Here is a 17,573-nt window from a genome sequence, read left to right as displayed (position 1 = left end):
CACAAGGTGTCAGGGAGCAAGAAACCTAAATCCCACTATATGCATTTAAAAGACAGGCCACTTTTCCAATGTGCTAAACAGAAATAAGTAGCACGTAGGTGGGTTTAACCATTTTTTCTATGATTCTGTCCCATCCTGTCCCCTCCCCATCCAACTCCACCCCTATTCCTGTTATAACTGTGACTTGCCACCAAGTTTTTGTATTGTAATGTTTAAAATTTGGAAATCTGTAAGAGCAACAAAGATGATTAGGGGATGGAAACTAATCAAGGACAAAAGCAACCTAGAACTAAGGAGAAATTCCCTGACAGTTAGAACAATTAATCAGTGGAACAACTTGCCTCCAGAAATTGTGAATGCTCCAACACTGGAAGTTTTTAAGAAGAGATTGGACAACCATTTGTCTGAAATGGTATAGAGCAGGGGTGTCAAACTGCCGGCCCACGGGCCGCTTTCATCATACCAGAGCTGCACCCACCCCATTGCCGGCAATGGCGAAAAAGCTCTGATACGTCGCGCGATGTCACGTGACATCGTGAGTTTGACATGCCTGGTATAGAGTTTCCTGCCTGAGCAGGTGGTTGGACTAGAAGATCTCCAAGGTCCCTTCCAACTCTGTTATTCTTTTATTCTACAATTGGAATTTTGGAAAGTTTGGGAACGGGGGGGAATATATGGGTACTTGTTTGCTGCTGATACTTTTTCCATGGCTCTGTCTGCCTTTGGATCAGCCTGGCTCACGTGTGTACTAGTCCAGCCGTCTTTCAGAAAAGGCTGACCACCCATTTGTATTATAGAAATAAAAAAATCATCTGGGTTAGGATAAGGAATGCATCAGTTTCCATTATTTAAAGAATTTCCCTGAAAGGAAATCATCCTAATAATATTCCCAGAAATTCCTTAGGCAGGTTTTGTGCTCTGCCCTTAAAAGCTTTAATTAAACTTGTTTTCCAAAATTCTTGTAGACTCACTCCCTCTCTCTCTCTCTCTCTCTCTCTCTCTCTCTCTCTGTGTGTGTGTGTGTGTGTGTGTGTGTATACATCATATATTCTGCCAAAAAAACTAATCAGTGCACTAGATGTCATGTCTCAGTTCTGCTCCCAACCAGCATGAACAATTCCAGAAAATTTAACAATTGGTTCTTGCAAGCCAGTAGAAAGCAGCTTCAGCACAGCACATTGCCTATTGACTGATTATGTGCCATAAAACAGATTTTGACTTCTAGCGACCACATAGATAGATTTTCTCCACCAACCACTGTATATACATATTCATTATCAACCATTTGGAAATGTTCTCATCAGAATAAATGATTTCAATGAAGAAATGAATATACATTCCTTATTTTTATTGTCTTCCACCCTGGGATAGCTTTGTTATATTCATCCCACTATACTTTTGATTAAAAGTAGGTATTTTAAAATTGTCTATTGGGGGACATGGTCACATCATCAATAGAAAAGGAAAGTAGGCTAAAGATGGCAACCTGGTTTATTCAATGCAGGGGCCCCAATAAGTAGTTGGTTCAGCTGCTTTTGCATTCATTGCTATTCTGCTATTGCTCATTTTTTCTATTTGGCAAATGCTTGATTTAAACCGGGTCCTTCTGGCAACCAGCAACTTTGTTCCTCCTGAAATACAGATACTTACACAGGAAGTACATTACTTAGTCCTTTGTTCTCTACACCTTCTCTGTTACAGACAGATGAAAAGTTGTGTGAATTCCATTAATGGGGGTTTATGTTACTTGTGTTGAGTGTTTACCCCCTTACAACATTAAAGACCACTTAATAGAAAGGCAGGAAACATATATTTGTTTCAGTCCAGGAAAAAAAAAAAGGTATCAGATGTGAGTTTATTTCTTAAAGTCAAGTATTTTCCATAGAAGTATAAAATTACTCATTGTAACTTGCAGACTACATATTAAAATTACATGTTTAAGCCTGCAACAACAGACTTTTGCAGCCTTGCCTCAAGGTGAAATAGATCTCTTCTATGTTCATTTTGCTTCCTGAAGTTGTTAGAGATAATCAGAAGAAAATCATAGATACCTGAGGAAAAATTATAAAAAGCCTAAACAAAGCTGCGCTCAGCCAGAACCTGTGTTTGTGTGTGTATTAATTTGAGGAAGTAGAAATAAATCCTGTATCTGTATCAAACATGGCAAGTAAATCAGAATAGATAATAGAACAGATTATAGATATACTATATAATATAACAATTATAACAGTTTATATCCGCAAAGTCTCACATGTTGCTCAAAATGGGATTCCGAGTGGTCTACATTTCTTTTTACAGGATATAATGAAATAACAGAACTTAGAATACCTTGAAAGAGCTCCACTTGGTGAACAAAAAATAATGAATCTGTGATTTATAGGTTTGATGATTAGAAAGGATGGCTTATAGAAAAAGGAAATGAGGATATAACCTTAGAAAAGGAGAGAGGGTAAAATATAAATGCCTCTGTAAGTACTGTCAAAAAGATTGGATTCTGCTCCTTTATACATTTTTCTTCTTTTCTCTTTCATTTTCTCTTTTCTTTCTTACTTATTCACTATTCTTTTTTTATTTTCTTTGTTTCTTTTCTAATACTGGTATTGCTTTTATTTTGTTAAAAATTTCTTCAATAGAAATTATGTGTGTGTGAATGTGTGTATGTGTGTGTGTGTATATGTACATATATGTGTGTGTGTGTATGTGTGTGTCTATATATGTATGTGTGTGTATATATATATATGTGTATGTGTGTATATATATGTGTGTGTGTGTGTATATGTATGTGTGTGTATATATATATGTATGTGTGTATGTGTATATATATATGTATGTGTGTGTGTGTGTGTGTGTGTGTATGTATGTGTGTGTATATATGTGCATGTGTATATATATGCCATTGACTCCAGGGCAGAGGCCTTCAAAGAGAATCTGGTCTGTTTTCAGTTAAATTTACCAAACAGAATGTGCTCAACACAAACTCCAAATTTTGCATTCTGACTTTCTTGACAGGAGAGCTTCTAGCTTTGTATGAGATTCCCTAAACCACAGACCATGAAGACACAATGTAATATATAATACTTGGCAACTCTACCAACAAAAGGGTGGGGGAGGTTATGGTCCTGTCACAATATGTTCTTCCCTTTGAAAGTCTCCTAACACACTTCTCTGAATTTGCTGCAGTACTCTTCACGATCAGACACTAGGTCAATGGCTGAAAATGGACTCATTGTTTTTCAACGGAAGATAATATGAAACTTTGATTTAATTACAACAAAGAATCATTCAACTGACAATATAGCATTAAGAAAAGAGAAGGTTCATATTTCAAAAACATGAAATTATTGAACCCGTAAAAGAAATGGGGAAGGGTGAGACCACAGTGCTGACTCCTGAGTTCAAAGTTATACCTGAAGCACCTTCTAACTACAATTAGCCTAGCCTCTAATTTACAAAGTTTGTTTCCAAACTGTCGGAAACTTAAAAGATTATGTCATGGTTTTCTGGGTAAATTTACCAGTGCATAAAAACCCATTGTCACTGCCACTTTTAATAAAGTACAAATATTACTATAGATAGTCCATGCTTCATAGTAATTGGGACTGGAATTTGTCGCTAAGCGATGCAGTCATAAAGGCAACTATCATGTGACTGTATCCTTTAGCAATTGCAATCCTAACACTCTCCATTGCTGTCATTAAGTAAGGATTGTGTGTTGTTAAGCGAGGACTTGTATCTTCCTGCCAGCTTCCAAGCAACAAAAATCAGTCAATGGGGAAATCAGCAGGAAGTCAAAAGTCCTGGGAGGCTTGCAAGCAGGCTGGTGGGCAAGTGCTACGAAGTGCAGCTGGGGGGAAGGCTGGGCTAACTGCAGACAAGTGTAGGAAGAAGCACTGCAGTGCAGAGTGTGGGTGAGGGCAGAAAAGAGAGCTGTGGTGCAGTATGAATGCAGGAGGACATGGGATGGGAAGCTGTGTAAACGTGTGAATGCAGACAGATGGACGTGTGCACTATAGAGTCCGGTAGGGGGTGCTTCAGGCAGGCATATGCTGGAGTCTCGTAATCCATATAGTGCACTCCTCAGGAGAAAGATTAGTGAGAATGACTTAGATGAGCGACTTGTGACTTTCTCTGCCAATTTCCCCATTGACTTATCTTGTAGAGAGCCAGAAGGGAAGGTCTCAAATGGCAATTGTGGGATTGCAGGATGGGGCAGTCACCTTAAGTGCAAGCTCGGTGCCAAGAGTTTAGATTGCAAGGGGAGGTGCTGGGACATCAGACAACTCAAGGACAACTCATAAGTGTCACTCATTGAGTGCCATTGCAACTTTGAACGATAACTGATTGACTAGTGTAACTGAGGAGTACTTTTAATGGCTCTAATGAATTAAGGAACATAAGAAAAACTTTGTGAGATCACATCACATTCCCAGAGCTTCGGACAAGACGTTCTATTGTAGTTCTATTATATTAATAACTAGTTTCCATCCACTTATTCATTTTTCTAAGCAACTGATATTCACAATATAATTTTGAATATTAGCCACCTGATTTATTTCTCAAATTTCCATTTAAAACTAAATTGATGTAAATTTATTGATTATATAAACTGAAAATAAAATGAGAACTTTTGAACTGGTTACCAGAAAAGTAAAATTAAAAGAGTGATAAATACTGAAAATCCATTCCATATACATATATGTATATGTATACCCAATATAATATTTACACTGACTCACCTGGGTATAATTGTTTAGTTGGGGCACTGAGTTGTGCATTTTTTGTAACTCTGTAGGCAACATCTGATCCTTTGGAATTCTTTCTGTTTATGCAAATTCCGGCTGTTTTTGATATTCCTTCTGGAGATTTATGAAATTCTAATGCTTTGAGGACATCCACTGGCTCAGCTGAAAAATGAGAAAAAGAAGAATTTAGAATATGTGTAGTCCTTCCAAAATATTGCCCATCTTTTTTTTAAAAGGGGAAGCTCATTTCTCACTTTACAGCAAGAAGCTCTAACAATCTTAGTGATCCAACCACAAGGCCAACCTTGGCCCACTAAATTAACCAGGTTCCATCACAGCTCATGAAATGCATTAAAATATTGGCCTGAACATTAACAAACTGCTTTCTGCACAGTCTGCAAATGGATTGTGAATTATGACAGCTGAAATACAAACACCTGTAGAGCAGGTTGCCTGCACCTCATCTTTTTCAATGGTGCATTTGTCAACACATGTATTTTAGAGAGAGAAATGAAGTACAAACCTGTTCTTTAGTTATCACACACATATTGCTACACCCCTCCCCCCAAAAAGCAAATATCCCTCTTGCCCTTGTTATAGTCATCTAGTACAACTTGACTAATGCCTTCCATTTACTCAACTTGCTTTTTTTGAGAATGAACCTAAGCCTTTTTCTTCCCACTCTTGACTGCCCTGAGTTTTGTTGCCATCTTGCTTCTTAGCCAATTCAGATCTTTACAGCAATAACTCGTGACATCACTTCCTGAAAATACCCTTCATGGCAGATTTGAATGAAGATTTGAATGGATAAGTCCATCTTAAGAGATAAATTTATTTTTATTTTATTTTATTTTATTATTTTATTTTATTATTTTATTTTATTTTATTATTGCAGACTTGATATGCTAACAATCTGGATAACAATTCCAGCTCTAAACAATGTGTAAAACGTGTTAATGCCAATAAAAACAAGGAGCCATTCAAATAATTAAAAACAGGTTTAAAATATGAAACTACAAGGTGTAAAAGTTTAGGTCCAGACGTGAGAGTCCAGTTAAAATGATTTTCATCAGAGCACCATCATAACACTGATGATGTTACCTAGTTTGGGCAATGAAATGTCTGCAAGAAAACAGCCAAGCTGAGAGAACACCAAGGACCCATCATTTCAATCCTATTCTCCTTTATTAGTACCCCATAGATTTCAACAAAATCAGGAATGAGATGCGAAGTTTCTTGCCAGCTTGTTCATCAAGAATAGTTTGGTTAGCTGAAGGGAGATTTGAATGTTCTGAAACAGACTTACACTTCCTAGGTATACTGGATTACCATTCCTACAACTGGGAAGATTGGGAGTTATGGCCTGAGCCATCACAGGAAATGTTTCCTACAATAAGAAAACTGGAAAGACTTGGACTCTTATCAGAATCATTGTTTCTTGTAATTCTGAGGCAGGAGGCATTGTTAGTGTAGCTGTGTGAAAGGTGAGACATTTAGGAAAACTGGAAACAAAACACTTCGCTCTTTTGGGAAGCAAGAATAAAGTGATCGCTAGCATCATTCCCAGGAAAGGTGAGGAGTTGGGATTGGAGGCCAAAGCATGATTGCTGTCTCCACAAATAACATTTTCAGAATGAAAAAAAAAATGGGGCAGAGGGAGCAAAGAGTGACAAGCCAGCTGTTTCTGCCACACTAAGCAACTCCTTCCCTGTGCGTCCCTATCATTTGATGGCCAAAGTTGTCAAACTGTTTCACTGCCACCCATAACTGAGTTGGCAAATGGGCAATCTTTTCAGAAGAATCCAGCTTCTAGCATCTTCCAGACCCTCTGTAATAATAATGGTTTCCCTGCTATAGAACCAGAGACTTCTACTAGAAAAGCTACTTGCTAATAAGCAATGCTAAAACCTCACTTTCAGAACATTTTATTCATCAGTTATATTTCTAGCAGACAGGAGACCAAAATCAGATAAGCAAAAAGAAGAGGTAAAACCTCAACAGGAAAGCTTGGCTATATTGAGCATATAATGACAAGTACTAAGTGCTTAAAGTACATAATTGCCAAGAATTAAGATAACATTAAATCTGTCAAAATTCAACGAATACACACACTTTCCACTGTTGCCAGCATTTTTCTCTTAATACTTTAAGAATCCACCTAAGCCCATCAAAACCACATTAAAGCTACCACCATATCATTTGATTAAGTGTTCCAACAGGACCAAAATGACTACATGTCAATTTACTTGGAATTATGGCTTACAGGGTGCAAACTAAGCCAAAACATTGTTAATTTGGGTTTGGATTAGCTTGCATTTCAATTCAGTTGACTGTACTTTATTCAACAAATCAAGGGGAAAAGTTGGCCTTGCGTGATACGTAATTAGTGCAATCACTGTGGCTGAGGTCCCAGATACTTTATGACCTAAGTATATTGTCCTATAAATATTTACTTGGAAGCCCAAAAAGGTGCTTTTTTATGAGGCAACTGGACTTTCTTGTTGTTTTTTTGAAGACGTTTCACTTCTCATTCAAGAAGCTTTTTCAAGCAAATGCAAATGACCAGCTGTCTGCAAGGAGTATAAATCCTTCCATTTCCCCACCATCCAGTCAGAGCTGAAGAAGCTTCTTGGATGAGAAGCGAAATATTTTCAAAGCAAAACAAGAAAGTCCAGTTGCCTTGTGAAAAACCACCTTTGGGATAACTACAACCTGGATGACTAAGACTCTCCACAGACCTTTACTTGGGAGAAGGGGACAATGAAACCAGTGGGACCTAGTTGTGAGACTCTATGGACAGGATGAACCGCAAGGATATTAGCACAGTCATATACATAGAGATATTTAATTGCATTATTTTTACCACACACATGGATACATGATGCAAAGTATTATATCTTGTTGCTACTGTTCTGGCTATGAATATCATAGATCATGAGATTAAAAAAATAGCACTGATTGTTCATTCCTCAGTTTGGCTATTCTCAGTTATAGAACAGCAGGACAGACCTCAGATGTCATCAGAAACAAAGTTTCTAGATAATTATCCCCAGAGAATGCAATGTACATACCATTAAGGAGATTATGACATAGTATACCGTAGTATGGAGACAGCCAAAGAATGCAAGAACTATTAAGTAAACTTTAACTTTGATCTGGGAAAGACAGGGTGAGGAAAAAAATCTCAAGGTGCCTTGATTCTGTTTGATGTAAAAGGCAGCAGAGGAAAACTGACAGGTTTTCAAGATTCTGCTCTCATACTTATATCAATAAAGTAGAGTTCTACTAATCCTTGTATTGAGTGCTGCCTGGCCTGGGTACATGAATGAGATCTCTCTCCCCCCCCTCCTCTCACATACACACACACACACACACACACACACACACAAGCTATCTACAAGATCTCTTCAAAAGATAAAAAAAAAGGATTCAGCAGTTAAATCACATAGCTCCCATTAATACAGTTAAATCTCTTTCATAGACTAGGACTCAAGACTAACTGACACAGTTCAGCTAGATAACATTTTTTTTATTATAAAGAAGAATAAACCCAGATTAAATAATTCATTGCCTAGTGTCAGGAAAAAAATGTAAGCTACATTCATAGCTCAAGTAGTAGAAACCCATGTTTCTTTCTGCTCTTTCTATGATTTTATAGACTCTTTGTACAATGTATAGTGGCATTGAAGCTGAGCAGATACTGAGCATCTATATAACCAACAATTCAGGTCTAAGAAACACTACCTGTTGATTCATTTACCACAATAATGATCAATTGGCAATAAATATCAGGAAGTGGAGAAAAAGGCTCTACCTAAGGAAAAGGAAAATTGATGCACTAATGCAAAATACACTACACCTTCTTGTAGAAATGTGGGGTTGATGTTGAATTTGGCTCTGGAAAGAAATTGATTAAATCTTATTTCTTTTATTTCAGACGATATTTCCATTTTATGTTACCTCCACAGACACAAGCCAGACTTTTGACTTTTATCCTTTAGTCCAGACTACTTCTTCCATTTTAAAAAAAAATCAAGCATAATGTACATTAATTGTTATAAGATCCGGACCCTGTAGGCCAACACTGGAACAACATAAAACATAAGAATAATTTTAATGGAGTAACTCAAGACCAAGCTTCTCCAGCATTTCCATTAATGATCTAAAAGCATCACCCAATGGGGTTTATTAACAACAGCTACTCTTTAATGAAAGATCATGTTTCTATGTTTATACAGCAGTCAAGCCAAAGAGAAAGTCTTTCATGCAATTTATCCCGTGGGCTTTCAATATATTCTCTAGGTTCGTGTAGGAAGATCCATGCAACATTATCTCAGTATGTATTTATTAAACTAATGCTTACTACATGCTTAATTTTACATGACCATGGCCAGCACACAAGATAAGACTATTTAAACCAGAAGTGAGCTTTGTGGAATGCAACTTGACCACAAATAGGACCCAGTCTACTGACATTTCTTTAGACCTTGAAATCTAACAACTACAATAGCCATGAAGTAGTGGCTGAACTGGAGATTCACATGCCAGGAAATGAGATTCAGTGTATCCTTGAGGACATGCTTAGCCTAGAAATTTGTCATTAGTTCCGGTACTAAGTTTGCAAATCCACTGCTTATTTCGCTTTCTCCAAGTGGTCTTTTTCAGAAACCTAATTTAGAAGGCAAAAGATGTTGTTCCTACTGCTATGCTTTACACAACAGGGGGGTCAGAACTACAGAAAACTACTGAAAGATCTTCAGCAGATCCCAACATTACTCTTCTTTGTTTAAAAGCACCTACTTATACTTGAAAGCAAGCAGAAGCTGGGATTTGTAATGGCATGAGAGAACAACCTTGGGAGACAGAACAAAGAGCCACAGCGATGGGAATGGTCAGACAAGAGGGAGCTTAGACACAAAAGGAATGTGGACATAGCAAACATTTGAGAAGGTATCCTCCCTATTTTCTTGTACTGTAAAGGGGACCGGGGGAGGGGAGAGGGGCATGTAGTCTCAGATTTGCAAGATTCTCTTAATGTAACCTTACAATAAAATAGAATTAATCCATCTGATTATGCTTTTTGTCTAGACTACCTTGCAAGGCTGACAGGACTAGACTAACTTTGCTAGTTAAAATTGTTACAGTATATCCTTTGCTATTATTCCTAACTGTTTGTTTCCAAATGGTAGGAAAATCAAGAGGTAGTACCTAAAGAGAAAGTTTGCCCACAAAAAAGAACATACTGGAGATTTATGTTTCATATAAAGTCACTTACTACCATCACTAACTCACACCAGGCAGCAATAAACATTACCTCAATACATACTGTTAACAGCTTTGCTGAGACAAAATACCTGATTGGTTAAAGGAAAGAACCAACCAAGGACTCTGCCCCTACATCAGGGATCCCCAACCTCCAGTCCGTGGACCGGTACCAGGCTGTGACATGCCAGCAACCAGTCCACACAAACAAGCAAAACCCCATCCATGGGATGCAGGCAGCACACAAAACCACACACTCTGTGGAAAACCCTTTCTCCAAGGAACTGGTCCCTGGTGCCCAAAAGGTTGGGGACCTCTGCCCTACATTTTTTCCCTTGCACATACTCTTTAAAGACTGTTGCCACCACTAGACTTATCTCAAGTGCCCAACTAAAATAGGATAAATTAAAAGGAGCATCAGGACATTAGCAGGGGGAATCATTAGTTAGGTCAGAAATTAAGCAACCTTTCCTGTCCTGAACCTTCTCCAAGAGGCTAACTCCCTAGCTCTGCATTTGTCTTACAAGGAAATCATTGAGTTCCTTGAGGTTCCCATGATTGTCTTTGATTAATAGCCAGATGACTAAATATCCTGTACTTGAGGAGGATTTTCCTATTTACATATGTTAAACATTGCTTCTTTTAGAGAGACTTTATTTTTCTGAAAACCTATATTCCCTGTGTGGATAAGCCAGAGCCAAATTAAATGCATGGAACACATTTTCTTAAGGATTGTATCAGAAGAAATGGTAAGCCATGAACTGATAAAGCAAGCAAGAAACATGATGTACTCAGCACTAGTAAAAGGCAGGAATCCTAAGTATAGACAGAAAATAAAATTGTAATAATGTGGAGTGGTAGATTAATTACTTCTCAAATTATTTTTTTTGAAATTTCGCAGATAAGACCCTTGCATGTACTGCATATCTACCGATTCCTGAAAAAGATTATCAATCCACAAAGAAGACTAATCTGCAGGGCTTTTTTTTCCCTCATAGAACGCTCAGAACGGCGTTCCGGCACCTTTTTTTAATGGTTTTTTTTTCAACTTTTGCATGAGCTGTGCTATTCCTGCTATTGGCTTTCAAAAGCCAATAGGAATTGCTGCTGAGCGTGCCAAGACACCCGGCCAGCAAACTTTGCACATGCAAATTGTCTGCAGCGAAGGTGAATTGGCAGGAATTTTGCACCCCTCCCTGCTACCCAACTACACCATCTCCTAGTTAGTCCCGAAGATATCTGGAGGAGATTGGAGCAGCGACGCCACAGTAAGTTTCTCTTGATCTTCGGCCCTGCTAGGGCAATAATGGCTGTGGGCGCAAGAGGCAGGGGTAACGGGGCTGCTGCGGGTGGGGGTGTGATGGGCGGTGGCAGCTGGCTGCCCCCCCAGGCTGTGGGAGCCATGGCGCCCACTCTACATGGGGCTGTGCAGGGTGGGTGGTGGTGCTGGCAGGGCAGCTACAGGCGGGGTGTGTTAGCGGCGGGCTGCCCCCCCCGAGCCCAGAGCCGGCACGGCTGGTGCTTTGGGAATTGAGGGGCCCACTCTACATGGCAGGGCAGCGGTGCTGGCGGGGCGGCTGTGGGTGGGGGCGCGGCGGGCGGTTGACCTTCCATGGCCAGGCCAGCTGGTAGTCTACCCAGTGCTGGACCTGCGCTGCCGCCACCTCGCCCTGCATGCCTACGTGGCCGTCTTGGAGCGCCTGGCCCGCAACACCTGCCTCCGCCACCCACCCCACGCAGTACTCATTTAAATAATAATTAATAGGCATGTAAGCATAATTACAATATAAAATTTTATTGTTACAAATGTTTTTATTATGCATTTGTCATATTGTAGTGTATTCTGTATTATTGTTGCAGTGAATAAAATGTTTCTTTTATTTATGATATTTTTTTCTTCAATTTATTTGTGTCTTCCTTTTCATTGTAAAAAAGTTGGTCACCTTATATAACTTCTCCTTTGTATATTCACCCTCTGGAAAGCCAGAGTTGATAGCAGTGGGGTTAGTAGGTGCAGGACAAGTTGTAAGTTCTTGCCTGAAAAGCCCCAGAGAAAATGCATATATTCATATTTATTTTATTTATTAAATGTATATTCCACCCATCTCACTTTTCAGAGCATCTGTGGACATATGATGGAGACAGAAGCACAGATCCTAGTTGCAAAGCTCAGTTACCTTACTTAGGCAACTGTATATATTTTACAGTACAATAATATGAAAAGGCACTGATTAAGGCACCAGGCTAGAAACCAGGAAACTGTGAGTTATAGTCCTGCCTTAGGCATGAATGCCAACAGGGCCTCTCTCTCTCTCTCTCTCTCTCTCTCTCTCTCTCTCTCTCTCTCTCTCTCTCTCTCTCTCTCTCTCTCTCTCCCTCCCTCCCTCCCTCTCTCTTTCTCTCTCTCTCTCAGCCAAACCCAATTCACAGGGTTGATGTGAAAATAGGATGAGGATCAAGAAAAAATATTAAGGCATGTGTGCTTCAAGTTGTTTTTAAAAATAATAAAGCAGAATTATGTTGTAGGTTATTAACCACTTATTCTTCAGTGATGTATGTGTTTGTTGTATAGGTTGCTATCAATTTATGAGAACTGATTTCCAGCCTGCAAAATGAGAGATGCCCAGTCATTCTTTCTCATCTGATTTTATTGAAGTCCTCACTTGAATTAGATGATGTTCCTCTTACTAGAGAGCCTGAACATATGGGATTACTTCGAGTTTTTCTGGAAGATAGTTGGGGAATAAAAGAACCAAACTCTCTTCATTATTAATGCAGGACTTTTGGCTTTATGAATAGTATCAAGTTCAGGATATTAAAAACTTTACCAACACATTAATGTAGATTTATTTGCCTAGCAAGAAAAAAAGGTGCTATCCAGATGCATTTTAAATGACTATTAGTGCTGCAACTTACACGTTTTAGAACCCTTGTTCATCTCTATGATTTAATAATGCATCTGTGATTAACATTGGCATGTGCGGATGAGTCTCCATAACACCTCAAATTCCTATAACATCATGCTTTAATTAACAAGGCTGCTCATGAAGAATCTACAATCAAGTCAGGAGTAAATGAGTAATAGATCACACTTGGATAACCAGGCCTTAACTAGCATAAGCAATGTCCTTTATGCAAAGTATGAAAGAAACAAAATTATCAAAGTGCACTAAACAAATATAGGTAAATCAATTCAAACAATTAGATTGTTTTGTTTACCTAAAAATTAGGTTCATTGTTTAAGCCAAACCAACCTATGAGCCATGAAAGGGAACAGGATGTAGCCCTCCCATGTTTTATTTCCAGGTTGGAAACAGAACTTTAATTGATTGGAATTGTTCTTTATTGCTTTTAGTTGTTTTGTTCTCTATTGCACTGTTGTTTTTAGGTTTATTTTAGACACTGCTTTAGTAATACTTTCAGAATATTCAGCTGCACATCTACTTTGAAAATTCTTTTGAATGGTAACATGCATAGCTTTTGAATAAAGTTAGTGGCAAGAAGGATGAAGATTTGTTTTAATTAACTATAACATTCAATTAGCATATGTTCACTTTCTTGGTATTTATGGTTTTCATTTTGTTTAATTATTTCATTGGCAAAAATATAGAATAATTTCATCATTAAAGAAAAAACTGGCAAAGAAGCTAAACAAGTGATTTGTAGCTACACTGGGAGAAAAAAATAATCTATTTACAACAATCAGTCAAAACAAAAATGTTGAAGGAAAATTCACACACTTCTCTTATTGCTGAGAAAATGTATTAGCATCATAAGACATTCCTAAAAGGACTGTACAACACAATAACTATTATATAGGCCAGTGGTGGTGAACCTATTGCACGTGTGCCAGAAGTGGCACTCAGAGCCCTCTCTGTGGCATGCACGCCATGCCCCAGAGATGGCAACTGTCCCTTTTCAACCAGCTGCCCACTAACTCACCAAGGTCCCACGTGGCCGGATGCATGCCAGCATCCATGCGCTTGCTGACCTCTGTGTGCGGGGGCCAATGGTGTCAGGCAGCAGCAGCCCCAGCCCCTGCTTCGCCTTTCCCTGCGACAAAGTCACCCCTGCCCTGCCTCACCTTGCTTCATCCCGCAGGACGAGCCTCCTTCCCACCGCTTCACCTGCCAAAGACTCCCTGGATCTCCCCCAACCCTTCCCCCACATGTGTCCCTCCCCACGAGCAACATTGAGGTGATCACGTCCACCTTGATCACACTCACCCAGTCTGCCATGACCACCACAGTCACGCCCACCCAGTGGGCCACACCCACCTGGCACCAAGTGACAAATAAGTGGATTTTGGGTTGCAGTTTGGGCACTCGGTCTCTAAAAGTTTCGCCCTCACTGGTATAGGCATATTATATTTGCAAAAATCCACTTGACCGTTAGTTGGCAGCAAAACAAGACAGAAAATTCATATTCATTGCTGCCATCTTGTGCTCATCTTGAGTTTTTTTTCAGTCTAGGTATGGGATGCCAATATTATTGCTGGAATATTGGAGAGACGGAGGAACATTTTCAAATTTTAAAGGAAAGAGCAATCTTCAAATATATTTATAGGACACTTTGGTGGAAACTATGAGGAAGATTATATATCATACATATATTTATATATGGTTGGCAGGCCAAATTCCTCAGGGTAAATCGATTATTTATGAAGATCTTTCTGAACGATCAAATCTTTAAAGTCCATATACTATAAGAATAATCAGCTGCATGGGAATTGGTTTTGCAGAATAGCATTAAAGTCTTTGATTATTCAGTGGAAGTAAATTCATTCGGCTCTGTCAATATAAGTAGCTAGTCCCATGCCCAAATTCCTTCTGCGCATTTTTTTTACTCAACATCCTTCAATTTGGTGGAAAGAATTTCATTCTGATTCCAAGAATATAATTTTAAAATTGCATTGAGTAGTGAGCAGAATTCTTGCACTTACTTCAATTATGAAGTAGCCAATCTGTGAGAATATTAAGGCTAGGCAAAACTGTGAAAAGGTCCTCTGATGTATCAATGTTTTGACTACTTCCCATTGAAATAGAGTTATAAATCCAAATAGGGACCTGCTTAAACCAATGAATCAATTTAGATGATTTCATAGCACTTTTGTTTGAAAAGAAAATGCTGAGATTTTTGTAGGACAATATACCATGTTGCAACTTTATTTTTATATGTGGAGAATGCTGAGAGGGTGGGTTGAGTAGTGTGATGGGTTACATGAATAGCCAGGCTTATTACATTTTATCATCACATTAAATACTTTCGAAGATCCACAAGGCTTTGGGTTTCATTCATTTCCTCAGCTCTCAGAATTTTTAATGTGACCAAAGAGTTTATTTTCTAAATTTGTGCTAATGGGATGTTATATTTCTATGCTGGTCTTGAAGATGAGTTCCAGCTGTCTAATCCAGTCTGAACCTTTGAATCAAACCTTATTTTCAAATTTTGGAATGAGTGAATATACGTCCAATGGAGAACTAAACATTTAATCTCTGAAGAATAGACAGGATAGGGTTAGAAGCAACAATCTGAATGCTGTATTTACTATGCTTATTTCTGTAAAATTGTATATTTCATTGCAAGCCGCTTCTACTGTTCCTGCAAACTAATTAGGAGTATTGCCAGCAAGCCTCAATCTCTACACTACTTTCTCTTGTTAGGTGAGACCACTTAGCAGCCAGCTGTGCTAACTTTCCTGGTGAGTATGTTGATTGCAAGCAGCAAAATTATACCACTCCATTGTCTGTTGACTTCTCCCCACAGGCTGGATTGGAAACAGACATATAGGCAAGCAAGACTGTAGGAACTTCTGATTTGTTGCAGAAAAAGCTAAGAAGCTATTACAAATGAAATTTCAGTGATTGCTGTATATCAAATGCAAATTCTATTTATACTACAATCAATGTTCAAGAGGCTTGTTCCTCTTTTTGCTGTCTGCACCATATAAATAGGCTGGAAGCGACTGTCATATGGGGGGGGGGAGTTCCCATCTGTTTCTTGTTTTACCAATGGCAGAATTGTATCAGCTGTTTGTTCTTGATTGTATGTGAGCTAATTCTTATACTCAAAGAAGAACTCAACAGTCATCCTTCTGATTCTTGCCAGAAGAGGCTAAACTGGCCAGCCTCATACTACATGGAAGCCAATGATGAAAATGGCCTTTTCAGGAGGAGACAACTATTTTGGTTGTCAAAAAATTAAGTGGTCTTCTCATTCACCCACCTCATTTTTAAAAGCTATTTTATTGAGCTTAGCAACAAAATCTTGGGGATGTTAATTGGCCATAAATGGGAGCTTGGGAGCTGTTTGTGAGTTACTCTCTTCTGCTTAATGTGTTGATGTAACCAGATGTTTAATTGGGATTCAACAAACCACGACCTACCATGATATGCGAATCATGTAAATGGATGTGCTTGAGTGCCATCTGGTTTCTTTATGCACAGTAATCATTTTGACAGCTTAACTGTAATAAAGATGGCACTAACACAAATACTGAGCAATTGTACCCACTGTCAAGACAGCACCACAGTGGTTATATATGATGTGCCAAGATGCCTTCACACAAATGCTGCCATTATGTCTTTGCATCCTGACATCTGACACAAGTGTGTAAGTCTTGCCATATGTGTGATGACATCCAAATCTGGAAATCAGATACTCCCGAAGATGGAAATGCATAGGTCATTCACCTTACTTGAATACAATACAGAGATGTAGGTTATTTAATCTTGATTAGGGAGACCATTTGGCTACTTGGATTCAATTCTGCAAATTGCTGAATCTTAACAATTTCATATTTTAATAACCTGTGTAAGATAAGTTCACTTTAATTTCTTGTACTGAATGTATCATTATTTTGCCTTCTTCCAGAATCCCAACTTTCTGATACAAAGGTTTCTTTAAAAAGAAAAAGTAAAAGAGCACTCTCAAACACTAGTTTATTCTAAAATCACAGTTACCAGATTATGCTAGACCAACAGTCCTGCTATTAACTTGTATAGTTTGCAAAGCTTACTGTTTTCTTTTTAAAATGATACCTTAATCTGACAGCTGGTAATACACTTTTCCGTGTTAGTCCAGAAGTAGTGAATGGGTGATTTGTAGCTTTGGGGCTGTGGTATCTTCATTCCAAAAGACTAAATGTTTTTTTTTCCCCCCCAGGAATTTCTTTCTCCAAAGCCTAAGAGATGCCTTCTGCTTTCATTTAGTTTACTTGGACCCAACAGTAAATTAACAAATGGTTATTTTTTTTTTTCTTTGAAGGAAGCAGGAAAGTATGGCGAGAAAAAAAGCAAACTTCTTAAAGTTTGCTGGTAAAAAAATCTGCTGTTTTAGTTGTACAAAATTAAACAGAAGATGTGACAAGTATAATTATCGTAGTAGACATTTGTTATTATTATTATAATTTACAGTAATGTTGTAATAGGTCTTTTTTCTTTTGGTAGTTTTCTATACTAAAACAGAGCAAATAGCCATAGAGCAGGAAAAATATCTCCCTTGACATGACATCATCACAGTGGACAAAAATTAGACATGCCAAGGAGAACTGTAGAGATTTATTAAAGG

General features: G+C 38.4%; 1 protein-coding gene across 1 annotated transcript in view; it reads right to left on the bottom strand.

Annotated features, from left to right (window-relative positions):
* The window catches only part of COL11A1 (collagen type XI alpha 1 chain), a 263,838-nt gene that overhangs the window by 239,271 nt on the left and 6,994 nt on the right, over positions 1 to 17,573 (bottom strand). The window contains exon 2 of the mRNA XM_039369563.1: positions 4,737 to 4,904. Within this exon, the coding sequence (XP_039225497.1) occupies positions 4,737 to 4,904 (168 nt within the window). The remainder of the gene's footprint in view (positions 1 to 4,736; positions 4,905 to 17,573) is intronic.

The sequence above is a fragment of the Crotalus tigris genome, unplaced genomic scaffold (genome assembly GCF_016545835.1).
Source record: "Crotalus tigris isolate CLP2741 ecotype Arizona unplaced genomic scaffold, ASM1654583v1 scf7180000021163.878790, whole genome shotgun sequence".
Taxonomy (NCBI): domain Eukaryota; kingdom Metazoa; phylum Chordata; class Lepidosauria; order Squamata; family Viperidae; genus Crotalus; species Crotalus tigris.
The sequence above is the reverse complement of the archived record's forward strand: the minus strand, read 5'-3'. Positions and strand labels throughout refer to the sequence as shown.